Raw genomic sequence first — 14,249 nt, forward strand, 5'->3', positions numbered from 1 at the left:
CACACACACACACACACACACACACACACACACACACACACACACACTACCTGGATCAGTGAGAACCTCCTTAGCCTGAGCGATGTCTATGAACTTCTTCTCTGCCTTCTTCTTTTCCTCCGGATCCTGGAAGTTGTCCGGGTGCCACTGTTGTGCCAGTTTCCTGTAGGCTCTGATAATCTCCTTTTTCTGGGCATTTCTGTGACCACGGCGACAGCATTATCAGCACATTTGTCAAAGATAAGAACAGCTTTTCTTTTCTCATTTTGACCTAAGCCAGACCTAAAAATACTCATCCAAGTGTCAGAGTTAGTTTTCTAGCTCCAGTGTAATACAAATGCCTCCGTGGCTGTAAATTTGTATTCCATCTCAGATTATCAGTAGACCTTTTAAACTCAAAAATGTTCAAAAGGCATCAATGATGAAATATTCAAGAGCAGTGATGTTTTGGCCTGATAAAAAAGCAACCTAAAAGCAAACCAGCGGTCTTTCATAAGAAAACTACTTTTTAAGTTTAAATTCTCCCCCAACTGATTGGCAATAATGCGTTACATTTTCTTGCTGAACTTGATCTGCAAAAATTCCCAAATCCATTGACCGATTCCCACCTCTTCACTCCAAGGATCTTATAATAATCCCTCTTCTGAGACTGTTTGAGTAGCCGCTGTGCTCTTTCCAGACCTTCTTTGATGTGACGGTCCCCCTCGCTGTGTTTTGCAGCAGTCTCGTAATCTTTAACAGCTGAAGAGGACAAAATAAAGGAGTACAATGAAATTAGTATTATTTATTCACTGAAAACTAATAATGTGACGTAAACAATACCTTAACTGAAAAAACACATCTTTGATGTAACTGCTCTAACACCAATCTACAGTATATCCAGCTTCCTGCTCCTCCCCTGCCCTTATGTAAGAGTTCATTTATTCAAATACAAGAAACTTTGTGGCTAAATATGGGTTAATATGCAGATGATTTTGGATCATTTGGATTCTGGGGGCTTCCCATGATGCAGTGAGTTTTTCTTCTTCACTCACTATATGGTGTTTATACACCACTCTCCATTTAATCGTCCATGTCTTTTATCCTGTCTTCCTCTCATCACCCCCAGCCAGTCGTGGCAGACAGCGTTCCCTCCCTGAGCCCGATTTTGGGGGTTTCTTAATATAAGAAAATTTTGTACATTACTTTACATTACTTTTTTTTTTTCTTCCCGCTGTCGCCAAGTGGTTGCTCATAGGGTGTTGTTTGATTGCTGGGGTTTTCTCTTTATTATTGTCGGGTTTTACCTTACAATGTAAAGTGCATTGAGCTGACTGTTGTTGTACTTTACCACTATATAGCTAAAACTGAAACTGCTTCGAATCTATGATGTCTCCTGCTCAAGCTGTCGATGCTATATTGTCACAAATTTCTTTAAAAATCAGTATCGACCTCTACAAATGAGACTTCTCAGAGAAAAAGCATTACTCTCTGAACGGTGAAGAGCGGCATCACCTGCGCCGATTTAAACACACCTTACTTGCTGGAGAATTGATTCCTTTAGTACAGACACATTTTTTAATAAATAAAAATACCTACACAAGGTATGGCAATTAAAATTTCAGAAACTATCCAGCTGTCAGAGCAATGGTTGCCGTGTATCTGAAACCGAAGAACCATGGTAGTGGCAATTAAATTAAAATAGCTTAAATTCACAGCAGACGCTTAAAGAAACGTAACAAATGATTGTTATCAGTAGTGAAGCACGGGATCCACAAAAATCCACTTTGTGATATTACGTCACTAGTGTCCTTGAATAAACTTTCATATTAAGGCTGTTTGTGTGCACACGTTTGGTTGCTTTGAGGCTTGTTTACCCTCTGTGGTGAATTAACACCTGTGTTTTTTAACAGGTAAAAATCAAACACAAGGTCTGGCTTCACTACCTGCTGATGTGTTTATGCCATGGTGATTACAACACACGCAGACATAGTCCAGCCAGCATCACCTGCTGGGGTGATGCTGGGATCTTTGAGAAGAATATTATTACTGTCAGGCTGACCTGCCTGGACTGATGGCAGCAGTTACTGTGGGTTTAATTGGATGGATACATGGGTGTGTTTTATTGTAAGAGTTGAAATAAAGGCTTAGTAGATGCGAGCCTTCAATAATAATATGGGTGTTGCCGGTTATACAGTCTAATTTAAGCACAGAGGTTTAATTTATCTTTATTTTTTTTGTAGCTAACATTTTCTTTATGCATATGTTGACCTTTGTTTCTGACATCTGAGTTTAAAGCTGAGATACAACTAATATTTAATTCTGCAGAGCAGAAACACAATTTACCCAGCGATTTTGCAAATGCATCGTTCTCCATCACTAAAAATCTACTAAAGCGAGAGTTGCAACATTTTGCTCTCCAACAGCAAAGTGCTCCTGATGTTTCTTCAACTGTCTGTGCCAATTTGGTATTTTTATCACTTGCCACAATGAACACAGAAGCACACAGGAGCTCAGACACAGGGCTGTGAGCAGTTTCACCCACCTGCTGTTCAAACCTTCTGTTTGTAAAGGTAAGCCAATCAGATTTAGAAAAAAAAAAAAAAAAAATTACCTTAAATGGAGAGGAGCTAAAATAGCCAATCTCATAGAATTTAAACAGAGGGGCTGCACCACAGCCCAGTACATGAATCATTTGATCTTCAAATGCTGCAGAGACCAAGAAATTTGCATTGTCTCAACTAATCGTGTACTCGTAAAGCCAATATGTTTCAAAATTATATCATCTGCTTCAAGTATTGCTTTAAGTCCCCTAATGATTGTCCAAACATTCAAAATGTGTCTGTACATTTGTGCTGCTGAATATAGTCACTGGTTACACTGTTTGTCATTATTTAATATACCATCAAGCTAACACTTCCCAGCTCGAGTCCTACAGCACCAAAGGTTTGGCTATTACAATATCCGTCTGTATAAAAACATGTTGAGATGGGTGTGATGGTTTTCATTACATTTTAAATTTAATTGACAGATACACATAGTGTAGGCAGGAATTTTGATAAAAATATGCACTGGTCTGTTGCACAGCAGTAGCTGAACATCAGGTGACAGGTAAAATGATTAGTGGGAGACTATTCCTGCAGATTTCACCATCTGCCATCATTTCTGCAATTTGACAAGAGATGGGGAGACCGTTGTTTCAGCCTAATCCCACCTCCTTCTGTCAGTAAAGCGTTAAGGATAGTAAGAGCTGAGTGTGTGTGTGTGTGTGTGCGTGCACTTTCTGCCACTGCCATTGAAGCTTCATGTTTGAAAAACAAGTAATTTTGCACACTTGCTCTGCCAACAGTGCTGGGCAGGTCTACATCTCGCAGGTTATATTTACCTCCAACACTCGGCTCCACATTTAATTCTAATCATGCTGTATGTAATAAAGTGCTCACAGGGTTGGTGACGTTTGTCTTCTCTGGCTTGAGATCTGTTAGCTGTATGCTTCAACCAAATTCAAAATGAAGATTCTTATATTTAGCCACACATGTAACCTGCACTGTGCTTATCTAAATTCAAAAATAGAAGGCATTTGGTAATTAACAGACAGATTGTATCGAATGAGGCAGAAGGAATCTCTCTTCTGTCTGAAAAACAATATTTTTGGTTTACATGCAAAAATTAATTTGCAGGATGTACTCTACATACGTTTCTATGTACAGTTATGAGATCTGAAGGAAGCTGCTTAAAAGAGGTTTCACTGACGCCTAACTTTGTCTCACTCTGCATACTGTGTTGTGTTACAAGGACCCCTTGTGTTGGGCTCCTAGCATGACAACAGTTACAGGTAGTGCACAAGAGTTTGGGTAATTACAGTCAAGTGCAAAAAGCACACCTGTGCTGCTTTCAGACAAACTCACAGGTTAAACAGCAGTCAGGAGCTGATAATCAAATGCACGCGATTAACTGATCCGCAACAAATGTGAACGCCTCCATAAAAGAAGGAGTGTTGGCAGTAATAATAATAATAATAATAATGGATTGCATTTATATAGTGCTTTTCGGGGCCCTCAAAGCGCTGTACAATTCCACTATTCATTCACTCTCACACACTGGTGGAGGCAGCTACAGTTGTAGCCACAGCTGCCCTGGGGCAGACTGACAGAAGCGAGGCTGCCATATCGCGCCATCGGCCCCTCTGGCCATCACCAGTAGGCGGTAGGTGAAGTGTCTTGCCCACGGACACAACGACCGAGACTTTCTGAGCAGGGGCTCGAACCGGCAACCTTCCGGTTACATGACGAACTGCCAACTCTTTGAGCCACGATCGCCCAGGTCTCCCGGGCTGGAGCATTCTGGTGTGTGCGCCAACACAATGCCAAGGAGGGAAGACATCATCAGTGATCTTAGACAAGCAACCGTTGTTGCCCATCAATCTGAGGAGGGTAATGGTAAGTGCACCATTCTGCAGTGAGAAAGATTATTCACAAGCGGAAAACATTCGAGACAGCTGCCAATCTTCCTACGAGTGAACATCCCAGCCAATTCACCTCAAGGTCAGACTGTGCAACACTCAAAAATACTGCAAAACACCCCAAGAGCGCTATCTCAGACTATGCAGGCCTCAGTTAGCATGTTAAATGTTAAAGTTCACAACTAGAAAAGAACCAAACCACTATAGAAATATGGCCCATTCAAAGTCCAGACCTCACCCACTTTAAAATTTGCAGTCATAAAGGCGTTAATTTAACTTACCATTTATTATTGAGGTTGCATTTTGCACAAGTTCATCTGAAATACATTAATGTGCTTTTCAAACATTTTTCCTGCTCCGTTCTTAAATTTAAAATGAGAAAAACATTTCTAAAGGTATAAAACAAATAACTTCAGACTCAGCAGCAAACATGTAGTTCAGTTGGTCATTATAAGCTTCATTATGAGGCAGAGCTGCTATGCTGAAGGGCATTTGAGTTTCAGGTTGTACCCAATAAAGTCAGTAAGACTAATAGTTGTGTTCTCATCACAAAAACTTCAATTGAATTTCAGCATCTACAGCGCTGCAGGCTCCAAGATTGGAAGTGTAACAGCTTTTGTGAAGCTGATCTGTAATTACCACTTTGCAGATGTAAAGTTGCAGTTTGCACACATGTCTGTCGAGACTCAGTGAAGCTGACTTCTGTCCAGTTTACAGTTCACCATGTTATTCTTGTAGATTAACGTGACAGTCTTATGATAGTCTGTGTGAGGCATTGCCAAAAAAGGCATTTTGTGAAGTCATAGTATCCCTGACCTTTAACCTCTAGATTCTGATGACTTAATCTTTGAGTGATTGTTTTGGCCAAATGTAAAGAAATTCCATCCAAACATTGCTGAGTGCGCTCAAAAGCAGGACAGACATAAAACAAATACCCAAACTGAACTGAAGACGAACAGGCCATCTTCACACAAGCTTCAAAATAATGCCACGCTCCATTTTGAGTGGGAAACCTTTAGCTGGAATGCCTTCTAAAGTTGGATTTCCCATTAGGAAAGTTGGATCAGCAACACAGACCCTGACTTTGCAATGCAAGACTGTGGCGGTGGGGTTTGTTTTGCTGGATCAGCTGTAGGAAGAAGTGTTTAGGGAGCAGTGCCAGCTGGGAGAGAGTGGTACACCTGCATGCATCTGCTAATTAACCTCTCTCCCTGTATAGGAGGAGTGGGGTCAGAGGAGAGTGTGCGCCGTGGAGCACAGCAAGCGGCTGCACAGTGGCCGAGTACGAGAGGCAGACGGCGCTCTGAAGTAGGGCAACTCAGCAAAGCAAGCATTTTTCCCCCCTGTACTAATTACAATAACAAACTGTGTGTATGTGAGCAATTCAAGTTTCTCCTCACTCTGCTTACTGAGGAGAACCCACAAGGCAACTAGTGCTACAAAGACATCAGCAGCACTAAACGGCTACTTGTAATCTACGCTGCTGCTGTTGTGCATTTATGACTCTCTAAACAATCCATAGAGAGAGCTAATAACACTGCAGCGTTTTTAAGCACCAATAAACAAGCATTGTGTTCAACTTTTCAGGTATCCAACAAAACACTTCTTTTTCCGATGACCTCCGATTTCTGAGATAAAGAGAATGTGGCTCAAGTGTGCGAGTAACTGTGCACAAGCATTACCAAGGTGCTTGCTGAGTGGTGAGACCTCCTTATGCTATCCGGTTAGCAGGAACTGAACTTTCAAAACAAGAGCAAGGGAACTGGCCACTAATAAATCAATTTCTTTTTGTATCAGACTTTGGAAAATGAAAGTCTAAAACTAGAGCCAACTATTGTGACGTCAATGCCTGGGAAATGTTACATATGAATATAAATGGTAAATATTAATCTAGAATTTCTTCATTTGGTGAAGTGCAAGTGAGTAACAATTATACTCTATGACTTTATAAAGTGCATATATATTTGTACCATTTTGTTTTTATTCACTGATGCAGGGATTCTATTCAGCTGATGTGTTCCTGTTTGCTTATTGTGCCCAAGTCAGTCCAGCCAGCAGACAAAATGTTACCCACCCTTGATCTTGAAGGACCTTGATGCAGCTACATATGTCGGGCTTACCTTCCTCATACTGTTCATCTTGGAGATGGGCCTCAGCTCTGTCCTTCAGCACGTTAACATTCGCAGGATTGGACTTTAGGATTTCGCTACAGACTGAGATTGCTCTGCTAGCCTGCTGGGCCTGGTCATAACAAAGAAAAAAACGAAGCTTGGATAGATCCTTTAATAGAAGCACAGCGGCCTAACACATCCTTTTGCAGCAGTAAAGGGGCTTACCTGTGTTAGCGCATGGCAGATTCGCTCCTTGGCAAGAAGCAAGAAATGTTGCACATTGGGCTCGGTGGTTATCACCGCCTCGTACTTGCTCACTGCGTCTTCATACCTAAAGGAAGCGGGAGGCGATTATGTGACGCTGGCAAAACAGGGGATTGCAACATGGATCACTGCACCCACAAACACCACACCATCGTTAATTTCTCTTTTAAGTCTTGTAAATATGAAACCTTATATATGTCAAACATGATGTGACATCCATTCACGTTAAGATGGGATTTGCACGCCTCTTTGTAAAACCAGAGAAGTGGGGGAGCCTGAGGATAAGAGAGCCGTCATTGTACAGCTGATGCAATCCCCGGTATTCAGATGGGATATTATTTTATATTTACAGAGATGAAGACTTTCCTGACACATTTCTATCTTTGTGAGGACACTCAATGATATGCTGTTAGCCGTACCACTTTACTCTTACCACTTAAACCAGCACTCTAAAGGTGGACCAAAACGACATTATTCCTGAGGATTCAATTCAAACTCGTGCTCATAAAAATGTTTTCATGAACATACAAACACACCTTTGTTCTTGGATGTATTCCTCAGCAGCTTGGATCTGTTTGTTGAGCTTCTTCACTTGCTTGTAATGGCTGTAACACTGCTTGTGATCAGGATCCAACTTCAAGCACTCACGCACCTCACTGGAGATCATAGGACAGAGGAAAGGTGAGGCTGAAAAGGCCAACTTTCAATGGTGACGACATGAACAGAATGACAATAACACACCAGATTTACAGTAAATAAACCCTAATGTACAAATGCATGATCATTAGTAACCAGTGTTGGGCAAGTTACTTTAAATTAGTAACTTAGTTACTTCTTTCAAAAGTAACTCAGTTACTTTCAAAGTAACTAGTTACTAGGGAAAATAACTTTGGTTTTACTCAGAATTCTCTTTTTAATGTGTTGCTTTACAGCTGTGGCTCCAGCAAACATCAGCTGATACTAGAAATTAATTTTAAATAAATTCTAACAACAGCTGATCAAGCTTAAACGTGCTGCTGTTGTTTAGCGCGACATCCGGCGGTTTCCTCTTTCTGGCGCCAAGTGGGCGATAAACAAACAAGAGAGAAAAGCCGATCAGCTGAGGGAGGGGGGAGAATGAGAGAAGAGGCAGCTGTGCAGCAAAGACACAGAATAACTCCAGCTTTGTGTCTTTTTCATTGTAGCTTAAGTCCGGGACAAACTGTGTTCCTTTTCACCTCAATACGAAACGCGTAATATTTTCTCTGAATACCAGACGATTCGGTTTTTTTAGGGGACGGTTGGCAACTCTAATAATTAACCTTATGAACAAAATAAAGTTCAACTTCAGTAACATCATAGCACCCACCCAGCTGTATAGAAACTCCGTCATGCTAGCTAGTACGCAGTACGGAAAAGTCAGCATAACGAAAATAAACTCCACCTAAACTTGGTTTACATCTGACCCAGATAGACTGCAGGTCATAACTTCTTACCTGAAGTTCAGTTCACCTGATACTCGGACCGGCGGCCACTTCGGGTCTCTCCTTTTGCCTCCCCTTTCCCTCATCCACCTGCAGTCCTCCACCACTTGCTAATGTTACTGAATCTGCGGAAACTCCGTGATAGCCATCACACGAAGTAACCAATGACGACCCTATCTAAATCCCAGTAACAACTAACGTGTTCCTGGTTTTGGCATAATAACTAGTTACTGTGCTCGTTACCACAAAAATAACGTAGTAACTGTAACGCGTTACTTAATAACGCATTAGTCCCTACACTGTTAGTAACTTACTTATGTCATTTATGGCTTCAGTCTTTCTAATGATGATAATAATAATAGCAATGAGAAGGCCAGTCACTGAAACAGCAGTCCACATCATCATCATACACACATTTGTAATGTTGAGGGTGGAAATGCATTCATCAGAATAGAAAGATGCCATTTTATAAAATATAAAAGTATCTACACAAAAATTTTCAATATTAATTTCAGTTGTGTTTTGAAATCCATGAAGGCTATGCCTTTGTGAAGCCATACGCTGCTCTCTTTACCACTATGTTTTGTTCACTTCTTGTTTTGCAATTTTACCACTGAATGCAAACTTCTGCAGACAGTCGACTTCAACATTAGAGCCTTCACTGTGCGCCCACTCACAGCACCTTAAATAAGCACAAGTTCTGGGGGGTTTTTTGGGCCACATGAACCGTTGCAGTACTACTCAGCTATTTTGGCCTCTTGACTCCATTTCCTCCTCAAAACTTACATGCAAGCTAAAGTGTTGCCTTTTCTGACACAGAGGAGGAAATCTAGCACACTTCACTCATGCATATTACTGAAAGTGGTGAAAATTAGACTTCCAGAGAGTGGGCAAAAGTGCATGGCTGTACAAAAAGACAACCCTTTTAAGATAATAGCAAAATTTAAAATCCGGTTTACCTTTTTTTTTTTTTTTTTTATTCTTATGAGGCACAGTCTATGAATGAGCTACCCACTATACTGCACTCCGATGAAATTGTAAATCCAATATATTTTTTAAGAAAAAATAACTAAGATTAAATCATTATCAGAAATGTTCCTGCTATTTTTTAAAATTTAGAATAAAAGCTTTGTGATTAGTAGAGTATCAACCATAGCGACATGCTGCCTTATTGTGGCATTGCCACAGTGTAAACAGCAGCAGGGAGCTTCTTGAAAGCAAACAGTCTGCAAGTGAGTCCTTACCTGAGGGACATCTCATGGTCTCCAAGATTATAGTAGATGGTGCTCAACTTGTAGAAAGCCTGGGTATTGTCATTCTTTAACTTGGATGCAGCTTTAAGGTCGCTGATAGCTTTCCCCATCTCTCCCATCTGAATGAAACACTCTGCTCGCATCTCACGAGAGGTCACATCCCAAATGCACGTCTGCAACAGTCGGACAATAACGCTTACAGACTTCAGGTGATACGCAAATGCTCTGTACTCTTTGTATCGATGATAATGCAGAAAATCCTATGCTTGTGGGAAAATCAGTCAATACTGGCAAGGAATGTCTCTCACCTCGATGACGGTGTCAAGCTGTGCAGCAGCTGTCACATAATCCTTGTCGTCGAAGCTCCGGCGTGACTGAGCCACCAGGCGCTGAATTTCATCTGATTTTGTCAGCTGGCTCTGGGCCTCCTTCTCTTCTTTGTCGCTGGGGTTGGACTTCAGCTAGAAGAGTTCAAGGCATTACGCTAAGTACTAATGTAGCTAAAGAAAATGTGATTCCATCTCTCATAGATGTATTCCAATTTGAGATTTCTGTGCCATCTTCTGCCTCCCAAAAATATTACTTATCACTGCAGTGCTTGCCAGTCCCTGCACAGATAACGTTATAATGAATCTCGTTGCAGAGGTCATCATACTCACAAGAGCCATCTCAGCTAATGGCACAACTCTTACAAATAGACCTATCTACTCTTTAAATGGTTCCTGCTAGCTCAGCTAAGGGAAGAGCATAAATGTGATGCATTACACCAGGCCAATGCTGTGGACTGCTGAAGCAGCAGAACAGCCTGCACCTCTGGCCCGTTCCCTCAACAGTATACCAGCAAAACGAAGTCCACAAAAAAATAAATAAAAAAAATAGACTGCAGAAGCTCAGATGTAATCTTTCCCCCTGGAGGCAAAAGAACTCTTTGCACTCTTGATGGAGGATGAATCTCAGCATAAAATTAAATACTTTTCCATACTTTAGGCAATTCCAGAAATAGACTATTAAAAGTATTCCAAGGCTGTGATCATTCAGTGTAGCATACATAAGAACATAAGAATGATTATGGGACTAATCATTAAGCTTCAACTTGAAGTTCAGAGCTTGCTGGTGGTGGTTTCAGGGAAGTGTGGACAGGTGACCAAAAACGAGCCTATGACCTGCATACTTTAAGGTCAAAGTGACACCATGTGAACTGTTCATCCAAGTCCCTGGAACTTAGGGCTGTGTGATATGACCAAAATCTCTTATCCGAAGACATTTCTCATCCTGATAATGATAATCGCAAAATAGTGCATTTTCTGTAAATTCTGTGAATCTCAGGCAACTCGACTTGTGTGAAGTGTTTATAGCTGGGTGTCGTGTACCTGCAGTCGAGTGTTGTGACTTTGACTTGTCTTTATTGCATGGCACACTGCAGGGAAAAGCCTGTTCTAACCTTTGAGTGTAAGGTTTGTTTTGAGCACCTGGGGGCTCTTTTTTGCTTCTCGTAAACTCTTTCTATACTCTGGTAGAAAAGGTTTGTTGTGTCTGTGTTGCGGACCAGTTCTGTGCTCCGTGTCAGACTTTTCATAACCAAACCATATCCATGTATAAAACGAGTGTAATATGAAAAAGATGGATGTTTTAATATCATCCATCTGATCCTATTATTCTTCATATTGTACAGCCCGATTGGAACCTAAGACTTATTCACAGACATGGCAAGGCCATTTACTGTATGATTTTAGGTGGCAGTATGTGATTCTAATTGGACATGCATTTACAAATTCAAGCCTCTAAAATGGTGCAAGAATGCTCAAATGAGCGTTCCCCATTATTTACATCTAGTAAGTAAACTCAAATATACATGACCCCCCTTCCCTGTTCTTTTAAGGCTTTCAACTTCCCTGGTGTTTCACTGCGAAGAACCTTGAGTTTTGTAAAGTGCATTTACCCTGTCATTATCCAAAAATCTCACACTGTTGTTCCTCACTGTAGTGTTATAAGTGTTATACAATACTATAATACTACTACTACAATACTAGCTCATGTTCTATGTTCTGTAAAGGAAAATTAAGTTTCATTCAGTGGCATTTATCTCTTCAAACACACCCTTCACAGTGCTTTTTAATCTGTTATCTTGAAATCCACCACAAGGAGGACACTGTATAGACAACCATGAATACACGTCTTTGTACTTATATTTATCAATCTGGGAAAAAAAAAAAAAAAGACTACTGCAACGTTACTACGGCCATAGATCAACACTGACACCTCCTGGTGAACTGTTGTTTCTCTCACAAGTGTCTGCCCCAGCATAGTTTTGCTTTAAAAGGGGGTATTGCTTTACTTACCACCTTCTTGAAGTCACTCTCCGCTTCATCCAGCTTTCCCTGCTTCAGAAGAAGATTTCCTCTCTGAAGCCGTGCCTGTTGAGTGAGACACATCAAGAATTTGTTTCGCATGTAAAATAAAGAGTTATCAACACAGCTTCCAGAACCGACTGATTTCCCAGCACGCCTGGGCCCGCAGCCGAAATAAAAAGATAATGTTGCCAGATGTTTGCATGCTTTATCTAATTATTTGCATAGATTTATCACAGAGTTCTGCCTTAAAGGTTAATCTGCAGTATGACACGAAGTATTGCTTTGAAATTCTATTTTCTGTCAAATTTACATTTTAAATTTACATCTGTTAAAAAACATTTCTCAAGAAATACCCATTAGACAAACAGTAAAGACAACAACTTACAGATGTGAAGTCCGGTTTGAGTTCAATGACTCTGCTTAAATCAGGCAATGCTGATTTTGACTTCCCCATTGCTAAAAACACTGTAGCTCTTCTGTAGTATGCCATGTAGTTTTGGGGATCTCTATCTGTAAAATGCCAATGAAACTGTCACTTTAGAAGAAACCTTTTGGGAAAATCCAAGGCATTTTTTTGGTGTTGTTAGCATGTCTCTGACACTCACCCACAGCTGCATGGAAATGAGAGAGGGCATCAGCTAGCTGGCCAGCAGCAAGAAGTTTCTTCCCCATCTCCATGTGATTGTCCACACTCCCATCCTTGCCACATTTCCCTCCTTAAAAAACAAATCATAGTGCAACAAAACAACACTGAGCATATTTTTACTCATTCAAGTAATGCAATAATCAGATTTTATTTAAATATTCCTGTATATGACCCGCCCAAAAATGTAAATCACATCAATAACAAGAGCAACGGCAACAGCTTTCCCCACAGTAATTGGTAAAGACTTTCACAAGTACCTGGGTTTCTTACAAGCTTGAAGACTTTCACGAGCAAGCATAATCAAAGAAGCAGTTTTATCTATCATCTTTTATTCTTTAGGCTCAAACCAGCTAGCTTTAAGTAATAAAATTGACCCAGTGACTAGCTAGCTTAACGTCAGCTAATAATATTAGCGATTTCACAAGCTAATGCTGTCAGTAACATTACCCATGTAATAAAGTTGTCTGAACTTTAACCCGAGTTCAAGTTAGTGGTAGCATTCACCAGCTATAAATGTAAAGTACACCTAGCAAACGTCTTACCTTGAAACCTAATATCAATCAAAACAAGAACATATGGGAAGTACGTCAGTATTTTGTGAGCCACATGGTCGATGGAAACCATGGTTAAAGTTCTCTCTCTCTGGACACGTCCCGCAGACTTCAGCTGTCACTGTTTCAACCAGTTCTCCCCTTATTTCGCTACACTCCCATGTGTTGGCGGATGGCTACATTTCTTCTCTTTTTCCCAGCCACTGTAGACCAGCATACGCAACCGACCGGTCGTGGGTGATCGTGATTGGCTGAATTATATGGAAAACCCCGCCCACATCTGTTGGTTCAACAGAGAGCAGCCACGGCAGCACAACAGGGTCAGTGTGCGCGCGTGTGTGCGTGCGCGCTTGCGTTGGTCGGTGGTTCTTATGGACGTACACTAGTCACCTTATTTTTGAGGAAAAAAGTATATCAACTAGAATGTAAACCGTAATTTTGACATTAAGATTTTATCTTTTTAAAAAATCTGTATTTACTTGTATCTCTTATTTGTAGCAGTTAATTATGTGGATTTTTCTCCTTTTTTTTAAACGTTTCCCAAACATATAAGTGTCAAATCTTTATGGTAAAAGCGAAAGACCCTGGCTTCTAAAGACAATTTACAAATACAGAAGTTCTCCTTGGTTTATGGCTGGGCCAGAGACAGAACGAAAAAAGACAATAAACGAGTTAGTAAACACTGACACTTTTTAAACTGTTTCTTAAAAGTATTAACCTGCAACCCAACGATTTATGGAACAAGAAAAAAAGGAAATTAGAACTTATAGTCTACTATATTTAACAACCTTTTATGACTGTGCCCTGGCAGTGCTACAAAGACCTCCAGGACTTTAAGGGTTAAGGTACTTAACCCTTTTTTGAGCTGACTATAGCAATACATGCTTTATAAACTTAAAAATGAAAAGTAATGTTTACTAATAAACTATCATATAATGAATTCACTAAAAATATACAACAGTTACACATTTTCATCTTGTATTCTCTCAGTTTCTAGTTTTTATTAATGTCATAGTTTCAAAGGACTCTCATAAATAGTTTGAAACTATATGATCATTAAGTATTACTGTGTCTACTGTATAATGTGCAATTAAAAAAGGAGACAAATACCATAACACATCCCCACCAAAAAGCTTTCTCAAATAGTTTTTAATAGATTAGGACAAAAA

General features: G+C 40.3%; 1 protein-coding gene across 1 annotated transcript in view; it reads right to left on the reverse strand.

Moving 5' to 3' along the window:
* The window catches only part of dnajc3a (DnaJ (Hsp40) homolog, subfamily C, member 3a), a 14,155-nt gene extending 782 nt beyond the window's left edge, over window positions 1–13,373 (reverse strand). The window contains exons 1-11 of the mRNA XM_005921409.3: window positions 13,072–13,373; window positions 12,489–12,599; window positions 12,269–12,393; window positions 11,872–11,946; window positions 9,841–9,993; window positions 9,524–9,705; window positions 7,353–7,472; window positions 6,778–6,883; window positions 6,562–6,682; window positions 609–741; window positions 51–199 (exon numbers count right to left, since the gene is read on the reverse strand). Of these exons, the coding sequence (XP_005921471.1) occupies window positions 51–199; window positions 609–741; window positions 6,562–6,682; window positions 6,778–6,883; window positions 7,353–7,472; window positions 9,524–9,705; window positions 9,841–9,993; window positions 11,872–11,946; window positions 12,269–12,393; window positions 12,489–12,599; window positions 13,072–13,153 (1,357 nt within the window). The 5' untranslated portion in view covers window positions 13,154–13,373. The remainder of the gene's footprint in view (window positions 1–50; window positions 200–608; window positions 742–6,561; window positions 6,683–6,777; window positions 6,884–7,352; window positions 7,473–9,523; window positions 9,706–9,840; window positions 9,994–11,871; window positions 11,947–12,268; window positions 12,394–12,488; window positions 12,600–13,071) is intronic.
* Window positions 13,374–14,249: the final 876 nt, after the last annotated feature.

This window comes from Haplochromis burtoni, unplaced genomic scaffold (genome assembly GCF_018398535.1).
Source record: "Haplochromis burtoni strain Fernald_Lab_line unplaced genomic scaffold, NCSU_Asbu1 Contig_48, whole genome shotgun sequence".
NCBI lineage: Eukaryota > Metazoa > Chordata > Actinopteri > Cichliformes > Cichlidae > Haplochromis > Haplochromis burtoni.